The sequence below is a fragment of the Callithrix jacchus genome, chromosome X (genome assembly GCF_049354715.1).
Source record: "Callithrix jacchus isolate 240 chromosome X, calJac240_pri, whole genome shotgun sequence".
Lineage (NCBI taxonomy): Eukaryota > Metazoa > Chordata > Mammalia > Primates > Cebidae > Callithrix > Callithrix jacchus.
Window position 1 is genome coordinate 14,815,411 of NC_133524.1, and position 26,006 is coordinate 14,841,416.

The window sequence follows — 26,006 nt, forward strand, 5'->3', positions numbered from 1 at the left end:
TGTCCCCTCTCCTAATAGAACTAAATGGTTTATTATGGCCAAGGTAGAAACAGCTTGGTTTACTCAGACACCAAAGCTGTACCAAATCACAGAAAAGAATGAGAGTGAAATGAAAATAGATCTCTTCTGCCAGGGTAATCAACAATGGTTGTTCATGGCATTTCTGTAGGACTACCGAGTGAATATTTTTCTGAGACAACAGTGGAATGATTCACGGCTGGCATACAGCGAGTACCCAGATGATTCCCTGGACTTGGACCCATCTATGCTAGACTCCATTTGGAAACCAGATTTGTTTTTTGCCAACGAGAAGGGGGCCAACTTCCATGATGTCACCACTGACAACAAATTGCTACGGATTTCAAAAAATGGCAAAGTGCTTTACAGTATCAGGTAAGCCTCCATTGGCTGAGCATGTTCACGTCTCCATTTCTCTGCTAATATAGAGCTGCCTGACTCTGCAGAGTAGGATGTATATAAACTATTTGACTTTTGTGGTTTCTTGTTTATCATTTGAATCTTAAAGTTGGTGGAGAGTGCCACAAGTCCCCTTGGTCTCATAAATGTTATTCTCCACAACAAAAATGTATTTGGTAGGATGGTACATGGGTAATGGTATTTTGTAATCACCTGCACAAATGTGTTCTTGATTGCTTCAATAAAGGACGTATAGGATTTTCAGTTCAATTGCCATTAAGCATAATATACAAAACCTCATTTCAATAATTCTGACATTCTGTAACATTCAAACACGCACACACACACACACAAATTCAATAGCTCAGCATAGTCACTGTAACATACTTTTAGCTGGATAAGTGGAGATTTGGTTCCAATGTCAGCTTTGCCTCTAAGTAAACATGTGACCTTGATCTCTTAACTCTTCTTGAACTTGGGCCTGGGACAGACAATTCCTGAGATCCAGTTTTGCTTTTATATTCCAGTATGATCTTCTCCAGAAGTGTTATCACTCTAGGCTCAAAATAATCTCTGAGCCTCTCTGATTATTTATTTCAAAATAATCAAACCCTTTTCTGAGCTCTAATAGCAGTTTCTCTGTGACTCTGTAAGGCTCTTGTTTTTTCCCGCCTTATATTTTGGTTACTTTTGTTCATGAATATAGCATAAAAACATGCATTTCTGGAATTAGACAAATCTAGAATCAAACCCAAACTTTGCCCTTACTAAGTTATGTAACATATAACCCTCAGTTACCTTAATTGTAAAATGGGAAACACCATGTTTATCTCTGAATATTCTTGTGAGAATGAGTAATGTAGTAGTCAGCAAATATTTTCTGTAAAAGGCCAGATATTATTTTAAATATTGCAGACCAGACTGCCTCTGTTGCAACTACTCAACTCTATCATTATAGCTCAAAAGCAGCCTTAGGTAATATGCAAACAGTTGGACACGGCTGTGTATCAATAAAATTTTATTTACAAAAATAAGTGGTAGACTGGATTTGGCCCTTTGGCTGTAGTTTGCCAACTCTTGATATAAAGTATATTAAAAATACTTGCCACAGTACCTGACGCAGAATAAATGTTTGATAAATAAAATAATGGCTATCTGTATTTTAAAATCAGTTCTTTTTTAGTGCTCAACATCTCGAATCATTAGAGAAATGTAAATGAAAACCACAATGAGATACCATCTCACACCAGTCAGAATAGCTATTAAAAAGTCAAAAAATAACAGATGCTGGTGAGGTCACAGAGAAAATGGAACACTTAAACACTGCTGCTGGGAATGTAAATTAGTTCAGTCATCGTAGTAAGCAGTTGGCAATTTCTCAAACAACTCAAAGCAGAATTACCGTTTGACTCAGCAATCCCATTATTGGATATATACCCAAAAGAATATAAATCATTCTACTGTAAAGACACATGCACCATGTACATATATGTATGCTCATTGCAGCACTGTTCACAATAGCAAAGACATGGAATCAACCTAAATGCCCATCAGTGGTGGACTAGATAAAGAAAATGTGGCAGCTGGGTGCAGTGGCTCACGCCTGTAATCCTAGCACTTTGGGAGGCTGAGGCAGGTGGCTCATGAGGTCAGGAGTTCAAGACCAGCCTGACTAATATGGTGAAACTCCATCTCTACTAAAAATATTATTTTTAAAAATTAGCCAGGTGTTGTGGAACGCATCTGTAGTCCCAGATACTCAGGAGGCTGAGGCAGGAGAGTCGCCTGAACACAGGAGGCAGAAGTTGCAGTGAGCTGACATCGTGCCACTGCACTCCAGCCTGGGCGACAGAGTGAGACTCCATCTTAAAAAAAAAATGTGGCACTATACACCATGGAATAGTACACAGACATATAAAAAGAATGAGATCATGTCCTTTGCAGCAACATGGATGGAACTGGAGGCCATTATCCTAAGTGAACTAACAAAGGAACAGAAAAATACTGTTCAATGAACAGTACAGTACCGTTCAATTGAACATGCAGTAGAAATGCTGCATGTTTTCACTTGTAAGTGGGTGCTAAACACTGAATAACACAAAGAAGGAAACACAAAGAAGGAAACAACAGACACTGGGGCCTACTTGAGGGTAGAGGGAAGGAGGAGGAATGAGAATCAAAAAACTGCCTTATCGGGTCCTCTGCTGGGTGGCGAAACAATCTGTACACAAAACTCCCATGACGTGCAATTTACCTATGCAAGAAACCTGCACATGTACCCCTCAACCTAAAGTAAAGCTTAGAAAAATTCATGTTATTTTTCAATAGTAAGCTTTTAGCTCTTTAAATTCAAGATATTTGGTTTTTGTTTTTTTTGTAACATCTACCAAAGGTTTAGGACAATGTCCTGTATATGGGAGATAGTACATTGAATAAACTATTGGCATATAAAGGTCCTTAATAGAATGCCCCCTTTCTCTATATAATTTTATTACCAAAATAGTGGACTATTCTCCTTGCAAATAATTTTTCCAAGTTTGCAGACTCACCATCATCACCACCTCATCTGACAACTCTATAATGATTTAGTTCTGTATTGTAAATTCCATTCTTATACCTAGTAATTTCATAGCCTGCTGATGGCTGAGAACCCCAGTGTCTTGTGAAATAAAAGAAGCTGCTCATTTGTAAAAAGTGGCAAAGTCACTGCTTGCACAGAGAACTAGAAAACTTCCCCCAAACCAATTCATTTTTAAGGAAACACAGAATATTCTCCATGGTAATGTGTTTGGTAGGTGTAAAATTCAGTACTGAGCACAATGTAAATTGATGGGACCTGATAAAATGGGACATATGTAGAGTGTGGTGCTAGGAGGGAGAGTTATAAAAAGCAGCACAGAGTATCAGCTGCTCCAGCTAATCCTCGGGGCCTTGGGTGGCATTTGCTCTAATGAATACCAGACATCATGCACTGCTGAAATCAAACCAGGTTGTTGTTGCTGTTGTTGTTTTCTTGCTGTTCTATGAAGGTCTTTATATTCTAGAATTGTGAAGAATATGATGCTCCCACCTTAAACTCAGAGGCAATTCTTATATCTCTGGTTCTCTGGTACAGCACATTCAGGCCCTAAAATGTCCTAACAATTGTTTTAGATTAGGTGGGGTTTGTCCTATGGCAGGCTGTTTTAGACTTTTCTTTCATTGTATTCTCTGAAATAAAAATAAAAACCTTGGTAAAGGAGAATTGGAGATACCATTTTAAGGAGGTACAAGCTGTTGGGAGATTTGAACTGCAAGAATCTAATTATTTGCCTAGAATGAGCCAGATATCCAGAACTGAGTAAGATATGAACCTTCCCTTGGAATGGCTTCAGTCTAACAAAGAAGGTGGACACATGATAAATTAAGTAATACGAATAAATAGGAAACAAGGAAAACAAAAGTGGCTCTAATTTTGCCAATTAATTATGTGACCAAAATATTGTCAGAATGTGGGTATGGGAACCACACTCTTGTTTTTCACTGGGCTTAATTTAACTAGAGGCCAAGGAGTAACTAGCGCGAATATATACCCAGCTGCAGGTTTGACTCAACTTTAGGCCAAGGGGCAACAGTTGTCCATGTCTTAAAGGTGCTGAAATGTTTCTGCTGAAGTTCCATTAGAAAGTAATTTCCCTGCACACTCAGGTTTACAACACAAATACTCCCAGGAGAGGTAGTCCATTGGCTTAAATCCATAGTAAGCTCTAAAGAGCTGATATAAAATTTATTTCTGATAGTAAGCTTGATGTCTGTGAATAGTGAGAATGAACGTATTGGATTCCTAAGAGGAGAAATGGGACAGAATGAAGAAAGGTTGGGAACGATACAAGGAAGGGGCGAGAAGTACCAAAGAAAAACCCAAAAGCTGTCTCCACATTATACAGTAAATAGTTAAGCAATTATTCAATTATGTAAGCATGTGGTCCACATGTTAAAAAGTAATGTTCTGTCCTGATATTCTGTATTTGCGTTTTCCTGAAACCTAAAGCAAATACCAGTCTCATTTAATCTGGGGAAAATTCCATGCTTTTCTTAGCTTTGTAGGTGTAGGAGTAGAATTAACTCTCCATGGACACCAAAGCCCAAGGCTTTGATGGTCAAACAAAAACAAATAGAGAACTATACAGTCCATTGATTTCATAACAAGCAATATTACATTTCCTAATACTTCATATATCTGTATTCCAAAAGGTAGGGGTCTGGAAAAAAAGAAGAGAGAGAGCGAGAGAGAGGGCAGTAGACCAGAACTCCATTAAGTGCCCTCCTTATAAACACTTGAGGTACTTGAGTAAAATTCAAACGAATCTTTTAAATAGGAAGGAAAGGTCTTAGCCCAGTGTTAACAAACCCTTTATCTGCTGATGCAGGACACAATATTTGTTGATGAAAAAGTATCAATCTATATCTGTCCATTTTTCTTCTTTAATATTCATTCTCTAATGTTTTATCTTACTCTGTTTTTTTCTAAGTCTTTTGTTGACCCACCCCATTAATTATTGATCATCTCTGACAAAAGTATACAGTTTGCTTTATAAACCCTCTTCAGAGAAAGTCAATAACCCAGAGACTGTACTGGGCCTAGAGATCAAGTATAGAGTAAGATGTCCTTCATCTGGGATGGGGAAAGAGACTCAAATTCTGAATTCAGAGAGAGTTACATTCTAAATTCACATAACTTACAATGACTTGAATCCATACTGAAATAGTGAGGTGAGTCTTGGAGGTTGTATATACTATTGTTTAAACGGCATTTGTTGAATTTAACATAATGAGTTGAAATAAAGGTCAGGACATCATGGGATATGGTGGACAGCATGAAAGGAAAAAGGAGAAGGTGAGTAATTTTGAAGAAGACCAGATTGTCTCACATGCCCACAATACCTTTGCTGATATCGTCTTCTTTTTAAAAATCCCACTGCTTCTGAGAATTTAGTCAGAAATACGACTTTTATAGAGAGATAATTTTTAAATTTGAAGTTACCTTGTAAAATATCTAATCCACCACCCTTGTTTTATTGATAAGGAAGTGACTTCTTTCAGAAGTTGGGTGAGCCAAAACAATGGAGGTAGTAAGTAGGAAAGCTAGGACAAGAAACAAGGCTCCTGACTTGTTTCAGTGCTGTCATCTCCTACCCCTCTTAATTTCTCATTTACTTCAATCCAACTCCAAAGACGCAAACACAATTCATGATGCAGCAAAGGGCATGATTTCATGCTTTTTTTGTGGCTGTATAGTATTCTATGGTGTATATGTACCACATTTTCTTTAATCTACCACTGATGGGCAGCTAGCCTGGTTCCATGCCTGCTATTGCAGATAGTGCTGTGATGAACATACAACTTCATTTGTCTTTTTGTAGAACAATTTATTTTCCTTGGGGTATACACTCAGTAATGGGATTGCTGGTTCGAAGAGTAGCTCTGTTTTAAGTTATTTGAGAAGTCTCCAAACTACTTTCCACAGCGCCTGAACTAATTTACATTTCCACCAACAGTGTGTAAGTGTTTGCTTTTCTCTGCAGCCTTCCCAACATCTGTTGCTTTTTGACTTTTTGATAATAGCCATTCTGATTGGTGTGAGATGGTCTCTCACTGTGGTTTTGATTTTCATTTGTCGGATGATTAGAGATGAACATTTTTCCATATGTTTATTTACCGCTGGTATGTCTTCTTTTGAGAAATGTCTGTTCATATCCTTTGCCAATTTTTTAATGGGGTTGTTTATTGCTTATTGATTGGCTTAAGTTCCTTATAGATTCTGGATATTAGACCTTTGTCAGATGTATAGTTTATGAACATTTTCTTCTATTTTGTAACTTGTCTGCTCACTCTATTTATAATTTCTTTTGCTGTGAAGAAGCTGTTTGCTTTAATTAAGTCCCACTTGGCAACTTTTATTTTTGTTACAATTACTTTTGGGGACTTATCCAAAAATTCTTTGCCAAGGACAGTGTCAAGAATGGTGTTTTCTAGGTTTATGTCTAAGACTTTTTTTCTTTTTCTTCCGAGACAAGTTCTCGCTCTGTCATCCAGGCTGGAGCGCAGTGGTGCAATCCTGGCTCACTGCAAACTCCGCTCTTGGGTTCAAGTGATTCTCCTACCTCAGCTTCCCAAGTAGCTTGGATTACAGGTGCATGCCACCATGCCCAACTAGTTTTTGTATTTTTACCAGAGACAGGTTTTGCCATGTTGGCCAGGCAGGTCTCAAACTCCTGACCTCAAGTGATCTACCTGCCTCAGCCTCCCAAAGTGTTGGGATTACAGGTGTGTGCCACTGTGCCCAGCCTTGTCTAGGATATATTTTTTAATTGTATTTGGGCTCTGGGGTACATGGGCGTGTCCTGCATCCTGCAGGATTGTTGCATAGGTACACACATGCCATGGTGGTTTGCTGTTTGCTGTCTCCATCCCTGCCACCCCTGCCCCTGCCTGTTGCCTACATCAGGCATTTCTCCCAGTGTAATCCCTCCCCATCCTCCCCGTGCCCCACCACCGCTGTCCCTCCCCTCCCCTCCACCCCCACACCAAACCCTGTGAGTGTTGTTCCCTTCACTGTGCCCAAGTGTTCTCATTGTTCATCACCGCCTATGAGTGAAAACATGCGTTGTTTGGTTTTCTGTTCTTGTGTTAGTTTGCTGAGAATGATGGTTTCTAGGTTCATCCATGTCTCTACAAAGGACACAAACTCATCGTTTTTTATGGCTGCATAGTATTCCATGTATATGTGCCACATTTTTTTTGTTCATTCTATCATCGATGGGCATTTGGGTTGGTTCCAGGTCTTTGCTATTGTAGACAGCTCTACAATGAACATACGTGTGCATTTGTTTTTATGATAGAACAATTTATAATCCTTTGGATATATACCCAGTAATGGGATTGCTGGGTCAAATGGAATTTCTATTTCTAGATCCTTAAGGAATCACCACACTGTCTTCCATAATGGTTGAACTAATTTACATTCCCACCAACAGTGTAAAAGTGTCTTTTTCTCCACATCCTCTCCAGCATCTGTTGTCTCCAGACTTTTTAATGATTGCCATTCTAACTGGCATGAGATGGTATCTCAATGTGGTTTTCATTTGCATTTCTCTCATGACCAGTGATGATGAGCATTTTTTCATATGTTTGTTGGCTTCATGTATGTCTTCTTTTTTTTTTTTTTGGAGACAGAGTTTTGCTCTTGTTACCCAGGCTGGAGTGCAATGGCACCATCTCGGCTCACCACAACCTCCGCGTCCTGGGTTCAGGCAATTCTCCTGCCTCAGCCTCCTGAGTAGCTGGGATTACAGGCACGCACCACCATGCCCAGTTAATTTTTTGTATTTTTTTTTTTTTTAGTAGAGACGGAGTTTCACCATGTTGACCAGGATGGTCTCGATCTTTTGACCTAGTGATCCACCCACCTCAGCCTCCCAAAGTGCTGGGATTACAGGCTTGAGCCACCGTGCCTGGCCACTTAAACCACCGCGCCTGGCCTGTCTTCTTTTGGAAAAGTGTCCGTTCATATCCTTTATCCACTTTTGAATGGGTTTGTTTTTTCTTGTAAATCTGCTTTAGTTCTTTGTAGATTCTGGATATCAGCCCTTTGTCAGATGGGTAGCTTGCAAAAATTTTTTCCCATTTTGGTTGCCGGTTTACTCTAATGATTGTTTCTTTTGATATGCAGAAGCTCTTAAGTTTAATTAGATCCTATTTGTCTATTTTGGCTTTTGTTGCCATTGCTTTTGGTGTTTTAGTCATGAAGTCCTTGCCTATGCCTATGTCCTGAATGGTTTTGCCTAGGTTTTCTTCTAGAGTTTTTATGGTGTTAGGTCTTATGTTTAAGTCTTTAATCCATCTGGAGTTAAGTTTTGTATAAGGTGTCAGGAAGGGGTCCAGTTTCAGCTTCCTGCATATGGCTAGCCAGTTTTCCCAACACCATTTATTAAACAGGGAATCCTTTCCCCATTGCTTGTTTTTGTCAGGTTTGTCAAAGATCAGATGGTTTTAAATATGTGGCGTGGCTTCCAAAGCCTGTGTTCTGTTCCATTGGTCTATATCACTTGTCTAGGATTTTTACAGTTTGAGGCCTTGCAGTTAAATCTTTAATCCATGTTGAGTTAATTTTTGAGGATGGTAAAAGGTGGCAGTCCAGTTTCATTCTTCTGCATATGGCTAGCCAGTCATTCCAGCACCATTTATTGGAAAAAAAGAGTCCTTTCCCCATTCTTGTTTTTGTCTGCTTTGTCAAAGATCAGCTGGTTGTAAGTGTGTGGCTTTATTTCTGGGTTCTCTGTTCTGTTCTATTGGTCTATGTGTCTGTTTTTATACCAGTACCATGCCGTTTTTATTACTATAGCCTTATAGAACAGTTTGAAGTTGAGTAGTGTGATGCCTCCAGCTTTGTTCTTTTTGCTTAGGATTGCTTTAGTTATCTGGGCTCTTTTTTGGTTCTGTATCAATTTTAGCATAGTTTTTTTTCCTAATTGTGTGAAAAATGACATTGTTAGTTTGATAGGAATAGCATGGAATCTGTAAATTGCTTTGGGCAGTATGACCATTTTAATGATATTGATTCTTCAAATTCATGAGCATGGGTTGTTTCCATTTATTTGTGTCATCTCTGATTTCTTTCAGCAGTGTTTTGTAGTTTTTCTTGTAGAGATCTTTCTCCTCTCTCGTTAGCTATATTCCTAAGTATTTCTTTCTTTTTTCTTTTTTTAAAGTTATTGTCAATGGTATGGTGTTCTTAATTTTACGTCAGCTTGAATGTTATTGGTGTATAGAAATGCTACTGATTTTTATACATTGATTTTGTGTCCTAAAATTGTACTAAAGTCATTTATCAGTTTAGGAGCATTTTGGCTGAGTCTTTAGGGTTTTCTAGGTATAGAATCATATCATTGGCGAAGAGACATAGTTTCACTTCCTCTTTTTCTATTTAGATGCCTTTTGTTTTTCTTTTGCCTGATTGCTCTAACTAGGACTTCCAGTACTATGTTTAACAGGAGTAGTGAGAGAGGGCATCCTTGTGTTGTTCCAGTTCTCAAGGGGAATGTTTCCAGTTTTTGCCATCCAGTATGATGTTGACTGTGGGTTTGTCATAGATGGCTATTAATATTTTGAGGGGTGTTCCTTTGATTGCTAGTCTGTTGATGGTTGTTATCATGAAGAAATTTTGAATTTTATCAAAAGATTTCTCTGTGTCTATTGGCATGATCATATGGTTTTGCTTGAACCTTCCTAAAATATATGCATATTTTGTGCATTAGGGTATTTAAGCTACTTTTTGTTTGTTTGTTTAGAGGAAGAGGTCCTTACCTTTACTAAAGAAGCTATGATCCTCCGATTGTTAAGAGCTTTGTTTCCAGATGTACTGCATGCTTCCAAAGTGGGTATGCCTAAAGGTGAAGTTATTAAGGAAATATTTTTTGCTTTCAGTGTCTTGTCAGACCAGTTGCCTGGAGGCCTAATTCTATCCTCTAACTGCAGATAGTCTTCCAAACCACAATAATTATAGAACTGCTCCTCCACAGTAGCAACCTATATCACCAAATCATCTGTTCACCTCATCATCAATCTTGATCTGACCTAAAACTTACTCCTTTATGGTACTGGAGGTGATTTACTTGTTAATCTTTTTTGATTCTATCTGCAGTTCTGGGTGTTGATGATTCAGTATTCTGTGTTCCCAGTAGTACTTGAGTTGTAATAGAGAACTCTTAGGGATTGACAAGCTTTTCCTTCTGATGATAGATTATAGGCACCACTGAGAACAGGTAGAGTGCAGATTTCTAGATAGACATCCAATGGTGTTCCTCCACACAATCTTGTCTAATGACCAACTCTACCCAGATACATAAAAGGCTAGCTTTTCTCACATGGCCTGCCATTCTTGACTCACCCTAGAGTCGGATGCAAGAACTTCAAAAGATTCTAACTTTAGTTATAGATTTTTTTTATGGCATAGGGAAAAAGGACATTTTCTATTTAGATGTTAGAGCCAAAAATAAAATGCACAATGAACTGAGACCTGCCTTAAATGTTACCAGTGATGATGCTTGGACTATCTTACTCTCAATTTTGATGAAACACATAAGCCTATATTTTGTATTAGAAGGCAGCTATGAAAAACTACGATTTCTTCTTCCTGTGCATATTTGGACCATTGTTTATCTTTATGTTCTATAATCCAGGCAAAATTACATTTTCACTTTCTAACTTTGTATCCAAATCCTCATTAGTATTGTGACTTGACTAAATGAAGTAATTAATGTCTGTAACATAAGCACCCACATCAGAATTAAGCAGTCTTCAGAGATGTGCTAGGAAGTGCCATGGAAACCACAATGATTCCATTCTTCCTAGAGGCGAGCAAGGCTGGGAGGGTGGGAAGCGCTGGCATGCACATATGCTAGTGGATTCAGCAGGAGCTGTGGTGCGGAGGAACTATTTTTAGAGAGTAGCCCTTTAAAAAGGTATGGCTGAGGATGGAAGTATAAAGGTCCAGAAAGGTTGTATATATGAAAAACTCTCATAAAGTATGGAAAGCTTTGTTGAGCTTCTGCATAGGTTAGAAATACACAAATACTATGAGACATAATATTGGTTCAGACACAACAGAGTAAGGATCTTGTAATAGTCAGGGTTCCCTAGAGGGACAGAACCAAAAGTTACATTATTTGTGAAAGAGAGTTTATTAAGAAGAATTGACTAACTCACAGGATCACAAGGTAAAGTCCCATGATAGGCCGTCTTCCGGTTGAGGAGCAAGGAAGCCAGTGGTGGATCAGTCTGAGTCCCAGAACCCCAAAAGTAGGGAAGCCAACAGTGCAGCCTTTAGCCTATGACCAAAGGCCTGAGAGCTCCTGGCAAACCACTGGTGTAAGTCCCAGAGTCCAAAAGCTGAAGAGCTTGGAGTCTGATGTTTGAGGGCAGGAAGCATCCAGCACAGGAGAAAGATGAAGGCCGGAAAGCTCAGCAAGTCTACTCTTCCATCTTCTCCTGCCTGTTTTATTCTAGCTGTGCTGGCAGCTGATTAGATGGTGACCAGCCAGATTGAGGGTGGGTCTGCCTCTCTCAGTCCACTAACTCAAATGTTAATCTTCTTTGGGAACACTCACAAACATACCCAGGAACAATATTTTGCATCCTTCAATCCAATCAGGTTGACACTCAGTATTAACCAGTACAGATCTTAGGCTTGTTTGAGGACAAAGAGGTACTTGCTCAATGAAATACGTGGCAGCTAGCATGACCACTTGTCCTTGACTGTTTACCTGAATGAACTAGCAGTAGCAACCAGTAGGTTTTTCTCCATTTAGAGATAACTTTCCATTTCATTAACAATCATCAAAGTTTACTCTTCAGGCAATGTGCAAAGAACAGAATACTGAGAAGGTAGCTCAGGGCATTGTGATCTCCACACTTCCTTTCATCATTTACTGTATCTTCCAGGATCATAGAACAGCCTCTTCAGCCCCATAAGTTTCTCATTCTGGGTCTCAGTTTCCTCTATAAAATGAGACTGAACCAGGGAATTAGACAAAGTATGAGGCGCCTTCTAGTGCCATTATAAGTCTATAACTCAAAATAACCACCCTCTCCTTCCCAAACCACAGAACACTTTCCTGATGAGTAAATAAGAGTTCATGTGTTCTTCAGGTCCCTTAGGGCTTGAGTCAGCAGAGGAGAATATGAATTTCAAGGTGCCTGTCTTAAACTACTTGGATCTTTAAACCCTTCTCTCCCCAACTAAATATACAACTCCTGAGAAGAAGAACCTGATTTTAGAGTAGATTAGGGAGGATTGGACTACCTGTAATTTAAAAGGCAGCATTAAAACATTCAACATGGCCAGGCACAGTGGCTCAAGCTTGTAATCTTAGCACTTGGGAGGCTGAGGAAATTGTATCACTTTAGCTCTGGAGTTCGAAACCAGCCTGAGCAACAAGGCAAAACCCCGCTCCTATAAAAAAATGCAAAAAATTAGGTGGACATGGTAGTGCATGCCTGTAGTACCAGCTGATTAGGGGGCTGAGGCAAAAGGATTGCTTGAGCCCAGGAGGTTGAGGCTGTAATGAGGCGAGATAATGCCATTGCACTCCAGCCTTGGTGACAAAGTGAGACTCTGTCTCATAAAAGGAAAAATTCAACGTATAGTTTACACAATGACAAATACTGAGCACTACGTACCCTGAGAAATTTTCCAGTCATAAACTAGATCATTTGTATCCTCTAATTCAATCAGCAGGAATATTTGTGAACTATTATTTTAGAACATGTTCATGAATCATGGGTCTATATACTTTTAGGCAATTATACAAAGATGGTTGGCTGGGACAATAATTGACTGAATATTTAGACTAAAGGAACGTGGTAGATTTGAGCCAACAGAGTTGAGGGCTGTCTGCTATTAGTCATCACCTGAATTTTCTTGTAGCAGAAAGCCAAAGGAAAACCAGAGGTCCTGGTGAGGCTGCTCAACTTACATTAATGTGGGCTTCAACCTGGTCCACACTGCTGCTTTTGAAAGGCTCCCTGGATGGCATTAATCCCAAAATAAACATGCTTAATATCACCATGGCTCTTATGAAATGCATGAATTACTTTAGTGCATTCTCATAGCACATAATCCAAAAGAGAAAGTACTTTATTTTAAAATGAAAAAAATACTGTGTCCATCTTCATATCTCAACAGTCTCTCCAACAAGTTTCTTCTTGCTTGTGGCATTTAAAATTGCAAACCAACATCTGTATCAAAGAAGATACACTATTTATCATTGGACAGTTATTAAAAAATGGTTTAAATACACAAAATATACATTCTCCACCTTAAATACACAAAATATTGATCAGCCATTATTAATACCCATTTTTAGAATAAAGCTACATTCCCATTCTCTCTCCCTCTTTTTCTTCCTCTTTCTTCCTCTCCTTCACTCCCTTTTTTTCTTTCTTTACAAAAAAAAAGAAAGAAAAATGGTTACATACCTATATTAATACAATTATGTGATGTTCCACATGAGACATACTCTTAGAGCAAATCCATCTCATTTCTGATTGATCAGTTATTTCAAATGACAATAAAACAAAGGTTTTATTTGATGTTTCATTTTAGTATGGATATTTTGCTAAACTTGAGCAATCAGATGAAGGATAGAAAGCAAAAAGTAAGTTAGAGGATTTAAGACAGAAATCTGTCAGGGTGGGACAAATGTCAATTTTGAGGGTCAGGAATACTTAGATTCAAATCCAATTTTACTAAGTGACCATAAGTCTTTTAACTGTTCTTTGAGCTGCAGTTTTTCTCAGTTCCAGATTCATAATAAATGTTCAATGAATGTCTTAATTACCCCTGAGCTGGCTACAGGAAAAAAGGGAGGGAGGAAGGGTGACAATTCCTTCACCTTCCTTAACACATACATATGGACACACCTGTACCATTCAGGTTCCACACACCTTCCACACTTAGTCCAAAGCAGATGGATACTCTCCTTCCCTTGAGTTTTCTCTTTTGGGGAGACATATAGCTTATAACAGAGGTGACAGTTGCATCTACTTTCAGATAATAGATTAGCTGATGCTGTACCTCCCCGTTAGCTGCTTATTAAAAGTAAACTGAGGAACTGTGCTTGGTTTCAAAGTGTTACCCAGTCAAGGATGGACCATCCTATCATCTGACCAGAACTCTACTCTCTCTCCAACCTTTGCCACCAGAAACAGTGGTCATTAAGTTTCCACCAGTTACCACAATGGAAGTCTTTCTAATGCAGCAAAATACCAGCCAAGTAACACAATTTTGCTCTCAGTTGTCAACAGGTACAAGGTTACTTTGGTTTTCTCAAAACCATATTTGCAGTTCATAAGCAAGCTTACACTTGTTCTGTTTCCTCTTTTTTTTAAAAAAGTAAAATAAACTCAAAACATTTTAAAAATTGCCACATTGTACACTAACTCTCTTTTTCTTCACTTCAATGCCACTATTAAATAGCTATAATACTAGATAATAGTGACAAAGAAAAGGCAGTTCTCATTATTTTAATGAGCAGTCTACATTTTATCTTCACCATTGTTTGGATATACAAATAAATACTAGATGTGAAATGACTGAAATTTAAAATGTAGCTAAGATGTGGGGGAGTATTGATTATTTTAATCTTTGATAATTTGAGCTTCTTCCTCTGATGGTATTCAATTTATCCCTCTTCTGTTCAACATCCTCAAAACATTTTCGTTCAGGAAATATCAAAGCATTTGGGAAAATTTTAGCTGCAGATTAATCAGTTGCTGTCCAAGTTGAATCCAATCCACATTTGGATTTAATTAACATGGGCCAACCATATGTGTGCACACTTTCTGAAAGGACCACTCACAGATGGGAGCAGATACTGTATTTTTGTCCTTCCCAGATACTATCGCTCAATGCATATGGGTATTTTCTATGATGCCTTTATAATATTTGGTAAACATGGACCATCCTACTCAGTCACTGGGATTTTAATCAGGGGAGAGAAGAACAGCTGATGAGCCAAGCAGTGTTGCCATTTATCTCCTTCATATCCCAAGGTCAAAAGGAAACAAACAAACAAAAAAAAAACAGAAATGCTTATTCGGAATTAATGGAAAGAGTCTAACCATACTACTTAGAACCAAAATGGAGTTTAGATCCAGCCTTAGACAATATTGGAAAAATGGTATGTCTCTGGCACCCAGTCACACTGTTCTGAGCCCTGTTTTTCATCTTTCCCTTCAATTTTCTTAGTATGACTATCTGCTCTTGGGGATATCAATAGGGAATCTGGGCATCTATCAATTCATTTAGCCTATTTCCCAGATATCAGAGATAGTAACCTGATATGCTGCCAGCAGCCTGAGTAGAGTTCACTGCCTGGCCTTTGCACACTGGCATATGTTAAAAGGCATGCTGATTTTGGCTGCTTCTCTATCTCACCTAGAAACTGTCTTCTTATCCCTCTTAGCAGCTCTCCTAGTTTCCTAGCCACACCTACCATATTCTTGGTTGCCAGTGGACTGATTTTGGCTTCACTGCCCTGACTTTTGCATATTTCTCCAATGTGACAGAAACCTATGATTAATACCCCCAACTTGTAACATTACTCTAAGTCAATCACTTAGCAGCCTACTTGAGGCTGTCTTACCCTGATGTTGAGAGGCTGAGGCAGGAGAATCACTTGAACCTGGGAGATGGAGGTTGCAGTGGCCCAAGACTGCCACTGCACTTCAGCCTGGGTAACAGAGCAAGAGTCTGTCTCAAAAAAAAAAGGTAATATTTCCCAATGGAGTGCTCCTGTTACTGAAAAATTGTAGATCCCTTTCTTAATTCTCTTTTCTACTTTCCTTTCAAAACCTTCTCCTTTTTGTCTATCACATTGACAGAAATCAAAGTCATTCTTTGGGACATGTTGAAGTAGTACTCCTTAAAGTGTGATCCAGGACAGCATCATCGGTGTCACCTGGGCTACTTACCAAGAGGGCCTGACAATCTGCGTTCTGACCAAGCCCACCAGACAATACTTATGTTCATCAGAGTCTGAAACCCGCTATACTAAAAGATGTTTGATCAGACAAGCAGCCTAGCAGTGTTTTTCATCCCAGCGATTTCCTAATCTTCCCTCCCTCTCTCCATGTGTGGGTTGTATTAATGATGCACTTTTAACTTGACTTCTAACTTGCCCCCAGGCTAATTTCACTTAAGGTCTAGGTGGGTTAAGATGACACTCTTGTTTGATACTTGATGCATCCTGTCAAATCTTCCTGACACTAGAATTTCACATGGCTCAGAAATTTCAAGGTACAACTGGGAGGAAAGATTCAACGGATCGACATGGTATGGGAAGGCCTTCCTTATGTTCGCAGGCGAAGAATGGATAGTGTTCTAGGATGTTGGATGACAAAGCCCTGTGGAAGCAATAAATGTCTCACCTATCTGCCCAGTTTGCCAAGAAGTTCCTATTTTAAGAAGTGTTACTTGCACTTAAAGTTTTCATCATATTCAGGAGGGTAAATTTACCTATAAGAGGAAATCCTTCAAGCTGGTTGCCTTCACTTACAGTCTATAATAGCAGAGATGTTGAGCAGGATGGGGATGTTTGTTGGGGGAGGCCCAGACATTTAATCAAGATCAAATTGCTCTTTATGGGTAAGCCAGTTCTATCACCCAGGTCTCTAGGCTGTGGGGGGAGGCTGGAGGAGTGTTTAAAACAACAGGCTATGAGAATTCTCAGTGTCTGAGGAAAAATGAAAGGAGTATCCCTGACCAGGTACAAGGCAACTAAGGTGTCTGTGATCAATTCTGCTGACTTCACAAAGGAGGATAATAAATTGGTAACAGCTTATTTGCATAAGGAGGAAATGTAAAATATGGTAGAGTGGGAAATAATAAAGGGAATTTGATGTCAGTTAAAGTTGTATTCAAATCTAACTTTGGTCACTTACTGGTTTTTTTACTTTGGGAACAAGGCTTAATCTTTGTGAGCTTCAATTTGCTTATCTCAAAAATGGAGGTAACACTGTCTGCCTTGTGTGATAATACTCAGTGATTATAAAATAATAAGAATGCTTGACCCACAGCAGGTGTCAAAGAATTATGATTATTAATACTATTATCACCACCACTTTAATTTTTATTTTTCCTTTCTAAGTATTTTCATCCCAAAGGAGCACTATAGGTTCTAGCCCCTAGATATGTCCATGTGCCACTGAGAGTTTATGGTGTGTTGCATAAAGGGAGCTAAATGTGGTCCCCAAAAGACAAACAGCAATACCTCCCAAAACTCTCTTCTTCGTTCTGAAAAACACAGAAAGATCCTCTTGTTTTTCCTCTCTGAACAAGAGAAAGTATTGTAACCATTAGAATTAACTCTCCAAAAATAGCATGTTGTCAGTCCTTGCTTTAGGGAAGCAGATCACTCATTAAAATGTGTATTTGTATCTGAAAATTCATCTTCTCTTTAAATGGTGTTTTTCCCTCAAGAGTTTCACTGGGAATGAACTCCAAGTTCTAATTCTGAGTTCCTTATGAACCAGTAGTTGCTTTATGAGTCAAGCAGCCTTCTGTCTGCCATAATGTTGTAATGTTAAATGATTAATTTACATTCTTCTGGCAATGTGAAAACAACCCTAGCGTTGGCCCCAGCTACTTGACCACAATTCCAGGACAAGTGAGAATTTGCCAGCAACTTAGAGGAGGCACCAGACAAGCTTTGGTGGTCCTGTAATTTGGCAGCATCCTGTGGACTCTGATGACTGGCCTCATCGCTTCTAAATTGTTTGTCCTTTCCCACTTCCACAGAATAAAGCCTGAAATCTTCCCATGTATTTTAGGATACTGATTCATTCATTTGTTCAACAAATATTTATTGGATATCTACTTTGGTCTAAGCATTATTTCAGATGGTAAAAATGAGGGGTTCCATCTTTATAAATTTTGCATTGTAGTAGGGAAGAAAAATAAATAAAAAATATAAAAGTTATAATATTTGATTGAAAAACTGTAAAGGCAGTTGAAATAGTTTTCAGTGTTTGCATCTATCGTCATTTAGATTTGAAGTAAGGTACAAACCCAAGAGATCGTTTTATGAGCAAGGTGAACTGAATATGAAAGTAGTAAAAAAGGGAAGGGCAGGAAAGGTAAGATTTTGGGAGGACTTCCTTTGTTTTATTCTTTGCCTTTAAAATTGGAATGCTTGCTCAGCCTTCTTACTTTCAGTAAAGAAGCAGGGCCTCTGTGAAGGAATTTTACTCCTTCCCTTGTGCAAACAGGAGCGGGGGTGCCCTGAATGCACAGTGGGGGAATAGACAATAATGCTTCAGGAAATGAGTTGTTTAACAAAAATCAAAAGGAAGAGGGGCAGCCTCAGCTCAATGCCTTCATGTGCAATGGCCTTAATATTTCAGATTGTGGGGGAAGAGGACAAATCTGACATGCTGGTCAGTGTCTGCCAGTGAGAAGACTCAGTTTCCAGGCAAGTTTGGAAGACTACTGACTTCCCAACTAAAATAGTTAATTCTGTGAGACCCAACCAAAATGGATGAAAAGCCAGAGCAAAGAAGATAAAAATTGTCCATATTTTAGTATATTTATGTATATACATATCAGCCTTATTTGGTGCAATTTCTGCATGTCTGTACAAAATAGTAACAAGTTTGCTTTTTTCCCAAAACCCCTATTTTAAAAATCATAAAATAGCCTTTTTGAATAGCAAATGTGGTGGCCCTTACTTTTGTAGTTTCTTGTCTGGGAGCACAATGAAATATTCTAGGGTGATGGGAATGCTCTAAATCTGAATCTGAAAGCTTGTTGAATGGGTGGATATAGATATAAAAAGTAATTGCACTGTATCTTAAGATTTGTATAGTTTTACTGTATTTACTATATACTTCAGTAGAAAAAAAAGAAAAAGAAAAAAATAAGTAGAGGGAAAAACCTAAATTTTAGGCCTTGAGATGCATGGTAAACTGGATGTCATAATTTATGAGCTCTGAGGCTCAGGCAGGTACTGATTACATCTTTACAGTATCTTCCTATTTGCTCAGTTGATGACATGATTTAACAAACTGAGGAGCTGTTAACTCTCCTCCTTATTATTGGCACCCATTGGGTTCCAATATAAAACCTATCTAGAAAGGAATTATTATTTTCTATGTAATAGAAAAACAAAGAAGAAAAAAGTTATCCACTGGATTCTCAGCTGAGATGAGATTCAGGGATAGTATCATGCTTGTTAGGAATTTCTCTTAGTGGGGTCTCCCATGCTGTTAATAGTTTTGACTCCCAAAATTCTGAGCTCCTCTATGGTAGTTAGATCTGCCACAAAGGCAGCAATAGTTGTGTATGAGACCTCTGTTTCCCCAAGAAATATGAAAAGGTCATTTTGCAAAACAATCAAATTCAGCAAGCCTATGATTAGGAATATTAAAGTTGGGTTGCTTCCAATAAAAACCAATGTATAGTTGAATTCTGTGATGTTCTTAAAAGAACATGTTCATTTAAGCTGTGTTCATTTTCATTTTATTTTTAATTTCTTAAAAGTAAACTTTTCAAAATCATAATGAAATTTCCAGATTTTCTGGTTTTGATTCACTAAAACAAATTATCCATATGCCATCCAATTATTTTCATATAATGAACATTTTTTAATTTAAATGTTTTTGAATTGTAAATTAACAAATTATAGTTGTATATGATTATGGGGTTCAAAGTGATGCTATGATTTATGAATATAATTTGGAGTTATTAAATCAAGCAAATTAGCATATCCACTCCCTAAAATACTTAGTTTTTTTTTTATGGTAAGAACACTTGAAATTTACTCTCTTAGCACTTTTGAAATGTACAATGCATTATTATTTACTATATTCACCATGCTATGCCATATATCTCTAAGAAAGAAAAATTAATTCCTTATGGCTAATTGAGGCTTTGTATCCCTTTGCAGCACTATTTATAATAGCCAAGTTGTGTATGAACATATTTTTGTATGATGAAATATTTATTTTTTTTTAAAAAATAGAAAAATTCTCATGGTAATAATTTTAAGCTCATAGACCCTTTTGAGGTTTTTTTTGCCCTTAAAAAGATGTCATTTTTTTAACTAGAAATAATCATTTTGGTTCTTTTATGCTGTCCTTATTTCAAAGCATTCATGGCATTAATGTCTACAAAATTTTGTTTCCAAAAGAATGAAGTCTTTATGCTAGGAAACAAAAACTAAATACCTGTATATTTATAGCTGTATCTATAGATGAACAAAAATATTTTCCTGACAAAAATGTAATTTTTAAGTCAGTTGTTTAGAATTACAAGCCATAATTTTTCCTTTAGAGGCATACTGGGGTTCTCAGAATAGCCCGTAGAAGCTAATTTATTTAGCAATGAATGTGAAATACTATATGTTTATGGCAAATTTTTAATAATCATGATATGATTGTAATAGCAAAAAGTTACTGAATAAAATGGAATTTTCTAATTTTACCTTTCAGTTACTGTTTGAAGAAAGGCACAGCTAATTATATGAAGATGAGAAAGCTGTTATGAGTAGTTTTATGGACATTTTCAAATAATTTATACTTGTTAATTCAGATAATGAAAGATAAAAAATAAAAACAAAATATGAATCATCCCACTAACCAAAAATATCTAATCTTAATATAATGATGTGTTTATTTCCAAGACTGAAAACATGTTTTTACATTGTACTGTTTTCTATCTTTCTTTTTCCTATCATTATCAATAATTTTGATGATTGTCAGCATGGATTCTGTCAAATCTGACTTCAAATCCCAAACCTGTCTTTACTTTAAAATACATGTGCTAAATTTTGTTTTGTTTGCTTTTACTTAAATATGTTGTAAAATAAAGCAGAGAAAGGAAAGATAAAGGAACCAGGAAGGCAGAGCAAGAATGAGCATGACAGCAAAGGAGAGTTTAGGTAACAGTGTGAGGAATTCGAGGGGTCTTTGGATATAAAAGTTGTTGGAGATAAGACGAACAGAATTTGAAGCAGTCAACTTTAGAAAAATAGGGATTGTAGTATTAGGATTAAATGAGAGCAGGCATCAGCTTACCTACCTCATCATTTGATTGATGACAAACCAATATTTAGCTAGTTTAAGGTCTTGTTTGAGAGAAGAGATAGTTTGGGGTAGTTCTAGGAAGGAACCAAGATTTACTAATTCTCCATCCTAATTTCCTTCCTTGAGTCTTGGAGATACAGAAAAATGGGAGAGCAAGACGTGTGCATCATTCCCTTAAGGATTAAAAAGGGAAATGGTGGAAATGAGATGGTAGCTCAATGAATATCATGATATAAGGATCAGCCAGAGTTGACTGGAGTTCAAAAAAGAAAAGAGGAAAGTGGACTAGAGTAGCCCTTACTGGGCAGAGAGCTAAGGACTATGTATAAACCATCATATATTTTTTAGTAAGATAATGAGTAGTTTGTTTTTTCTTTTCTTTTCTTTTTTATTTTATTATTTCCATAGGTTTTTGGGGAACAAGTGGCATTTGGTTACATGAGTAAGTTATTTAGCAGTGATTTGTGTGATTTTGGTGCACCGAGCACCCAAGCAGTATACACTTAACCCAATTTGTAGTCTTTTATCACTCACCTCCTTCCCACCCTTTCCCCCTGAGTCCCCAAGGTCCATTGTATCATTCTTCTGCCTTTGCATCCTCATAGCTTAGCTCCCACTTATGAGTGACAACATATGATATTTAGTTTTCCATTCCTGACTTACTTCACTTAGAATAATGGTCTCCAATCCCATCCAGGTAGCTGCAAATGCCACCAATTCATTCCTTTTTATGACTGCATAGTATTACATCATATATATGTACCACAGTTTCTTTATCCACTTTGTCCTTTTTATGACCTAACCCTGATGCCACTTATCTGTTGATTGATGGGTATTTGGGTTGGTTCCACATTTTTGCAACTGCAAATTTATACTGCTATAAACATGTGTGGGAGTATCTTTTTCATATATTAACTTATTTTTCTCTGTGTGAATGAATACCCAGTAGTGGGATTGCTGGAACAAATAATAGTTCTATTTTTAGTTCTTTTAAGGAATCTCCACAGTGTCTTCCATATTTGTTGTACTAGTTTACACACATCCATGTCTACATCTATTACTTTTTGGCTTTTTTATTATGGCCATTCTTGCAGGAGTAAGGTGGTATCACATTGTGGTTTTGATTTCCATTATCCTGATCCTTAATGATGTTGAGCATTTTTTCATATCTTTTTTGGCCACTTTTATATCTTCTTTTAAGAATTGTCTATTCATGTCCTTAGCCCACTTTTTGAGGGGATTGTTTGTTTTTTTCTTGCTAATTTGTTTGAGTTTATTGTAGGATCTGAATAGTAGCCCTTTGTCAGATGTATAGATTGTGAAGATTTTCTCCCACTCTGTGGGTTGTCTGTTTACTTTGCTGACTATTCCTTTTGCTGTGCAAAATAAATGAAAACATAAATTGGGGAAAGGATGCCCTATTCAATAAATGGTGTTGGGGTAATTAATTGGCTAGCCACATGTAGGAGAATGAAACTGGATCTACATCTCTCACCTTATACAAAAATCAACTCAAGATAGATTAATGACTTAAATCTAAGACCTAAAACTATAAAAATTCTAGAAGATAACATAAAAAAAACCTTTTGACATTGGCTTAGGCAAGAATTTCACAACCAAGAACCCAAAAATAAATGCAATAAAAACAAAGATAAATATGTGGGATTTAACTAAACCATCATCTTGAAGTGTGTTTTTCTAGCTCAAGAACTATTTGCTCCAAAATTATAAAAATTCTAGAATGAATGCTACAATATATTGTTAACCCATTCATGTAGTAAATGAGATGACTGTGGAGTTAAGCATTTGCCCATTTGATGTAAGAAGAACCAGCACTTAATCACAATCAGTTTTACTTATTACTTCATTTTTGTCCTTGAATCGAAGTCCAAACTATAATTCTAAAACAGTGTAAACTTTATATTTTTCGGACATCAGTACGAGTAAGAGCCTATTGTTCTTGTTACATTATATCTTAGTGGTCTTGTTTATTCTAGTACAAAGTTGAGAACAGCACCATTGTTAGAGAAGGAGGGAGAGTCAGAGGGTGGAAGACGAAAAATAGAGAGTAAGAGGTTGTGGTGAAATACTACAATATTTTAAAAAATTTATCAATGACTGCTCTTGATTTTAAAAAGAAAAAGCACTGCCCTGAGTTGGAGCTTAGATTTCATTATTTGACTCAGTGTCACTTTGCTTCATGCCAAATGTATTTTGTTTGTTTCTCAACAATTGGACTTCATAGATTTAAAACTAGTTTTTAATTTTTTGTTTGTTTGCTAAGACTCACCTTGACCTTATCCTGTCCCATGGACTTGAAGAACTTTCCGATGGATGTCCAGACCTGTACAATGCAGCTGGAGAGTTGTAAGTCACCACTGTTGAAATGATTCCCTGCTTGTAACTAATGATCTGGTTATTTTAGTATGTCATTAAAGAGAATGGATTTTTACAACTCATTCCCTATCTACTGACCAACCCCCAGTGTCCTATGGAAAGACAAACCAAACTGTGTGTGTGTGTGTGTGTGTGTGTGTGATACAAAATCTCATTATCAGTACAGCATAGACAACCTTTCAAAGTAAAATGTTGAATAACTTGCCTTTTCTCAAAAAAAAAAAAAAAAAAACACCTGATTTAGTAAGCTTTTCTTTGAAATGAAAATGCCTCCTGGGAAAATTAAAATTTTTAGTCATTAAACCTTTATAGTGAATCACTCTTTAACCACAAAATTGAATTTCTTTCCATCTTATGCCCATATAGACCATCACCCCAAAAGGAATTCAGGCAGGAAGGGATAATTGCTTTGAGATCAAGACATAAGGTTCACAGCCAGAGGAGAATGCAAGAATAAGGAGAATAAGATGAGATGGAATAAGATAGAATAAGAGGCATTTCTCTTAGATAAGCAGTGGATACACAAAAGCATGGTGAAACAAGTAGAAAAAGGCCATCTACTTTGTCCTTTTTGTGACCTAATCCTGATACCACTAAAATCTTTGACATGTGCCACCGTAAGTTGCTGATGCCCCCAAGGTAACAGGATTTTCAGTTAACAGACATGAAATTCTTTCTGGCTATCAGTTTCTCAGTTTGTAAAGTAGAGAGAATAATAAGTGCCACTTATTATTGTGTGGCACTTATTAATAAGTGCCAGTTATTATGTTAGGAGATTTAATGAGACAGGAGCAAGCAAATACTTTTAACTTCTTGGTTTAGAAAAATAATATGTGTAAAAAGACTTATCTATTACCTAGAAAGAGGTAGTGACGGGGTTGGTTTCATTGTGATCATTTAAAATCACTATAAATTTCCCTTGAAATATCACACAGAAATAAACAAAATGATGAAACCTCTTTATTTTAAGAAGTTGTCATAGATAAAATGAAAATGTCTGATTTAAAATAGGCTTTATGTATTCATTTTTTCCCTATTCGCTACTTCTCTTGAGAAGAAAGTTGAGAAAAACGTTTCCTTACATAATGACTGCTTCTTTGTGTCTTCTCTACTGCTCCACAATCTTCCCTGCCTCAACTCAACACTTCTATTTTCTCTGTAAAACAGTAGCCATAGCTGTCAACAGATACTCATCCAAGGCTTAGAAAATTTGAATTAGTAAATATGCTGAGTCCTAGCATGACCTAGAAATAATGAAATCAAAGAAACCTGATGTTATTACCACTAACTTTGTATGTGAAGGGTGGGAATCATTATTTTTTCCCTTTCCTACCCCAATATTACTTTCTTCATCCCCACGTTTTTACCTCTGCTGTCTTCCCCATGCCAAGGCTTCAGGTGCCTGAAAAGTACTTTTATTATGGTGGCCAATGAGAAGCTCATCAGACAATAATAACATGGGGTATTCTGTGAGCTTAGATTATTTATTGGAAGTTTCCAAGGTGTACTCATACAGAGTTGCAGTGGAAGAGATAGGGTTTGCCATTCTCTTTGTGGACCATCAGTGCTTTTATAGGACCTCTTTGTATCTCCTTACTTTCCATGTTCTAACTATTTTTTTTTGGCTTTATGTTTAAAAGGTAGTTCAAAGAAAGAGGAAAGTAGATTACAATTAAATTTGCCATTGATTTCTGGGTAGCTTTGGTGAGTCATTATCTTGTAGTAAATAAGAATAAGAATCTGTAAACTTAAGAAAAAATCATGCTGAGGCTTTTGGCCAGCCAAGACCTCACCTAATATCCTCTGTCCTTATCACTCTTATTTGAAAAATTCAAATATTACACACAAAGGGAGAAGGTAGAGAAATGGTTCATGAAAGAAGAGTAGGCTTCATTTCTAGGGTAGAGAAAAATCCAGAAACAATTGACAGATGATGACCTAGCCAGCAGGAGCTTGGAGACTAAGAGCTAACTTTGGATTACCAAACTGATAACAATCTTACTTTGGATGGTTCGAGTCATATAACAATATGATCTTTCCTAAGAGGGAATCTGTTTTACTTCATATTAATAATTGTGATGAGTGGGCCTATTTAGCAAGACACTAGCACAGATGAATATTCTTAATTTGCATATTCCACAATTTCCTTTTAGGTTACCTGCCTATATTCTTCCCTATTTGCTAAAGTAGAAGGACATTAACATAAGCTTTCTGAATGCAAAGCTAATAGACCGTAGGAAAAGGACCAAGTCTGCAATGGGAATGTTTTAGGCAGGCCTGTGATGAATTCATTCTCATTTAAAAAAGAATGGTTTTCATTTGAAGTACTAAGACTGGCACTGTGAGTTGGATTGTCTTATTGGATTGCAAAAGACTCAGCTCTTGCAAATAAAAATCTTCAAAGGATTTTTATGTTTGTTTACTTGTTTGTTCTTCAGAAAGAGTTAGTGAATAAAAAGGCAGAAACACATAGACTTTTAGATTTCATTCTCTCATTACACAGAAAAACCCATCTATAAATAGCTTTCTGTCTTAAATTTCTTTGGCTCCAGTGACATAGAGTTGTGGTG

At 37.2% G+C, this 26,006-nt stretch overlaps 1 protein-coding gene across 5 annotated transcripts in view; it reads left to right on the forward strand.

Moving 5' to 3' along the window:
- Positions 1 to 26,006, forward strand: part of GLRA2 (glycine receptor alpha 2) — a 217,773-nt gene that overhangs the window by 45,080 nt on the left and 146,687 nt on the right. For all 5 annotated transcript variants that reach the window (XM_002762634.7, XM_078363906.1, XM_002762633.5 and 2 more), the window contains 2 exons: positions 170 to 393; positions 23,324 to 23,406. In XM_002762634.7, coding sequence (XP_002762680.1) covers positions 170 to 393; positions 23,324 to 23,406 — 307 coding nt within the window. The remainder of the gene's footprint in view (positions 1 to 169; positions 394 to 23,323; positions 23,407 to 26,006) is intronic.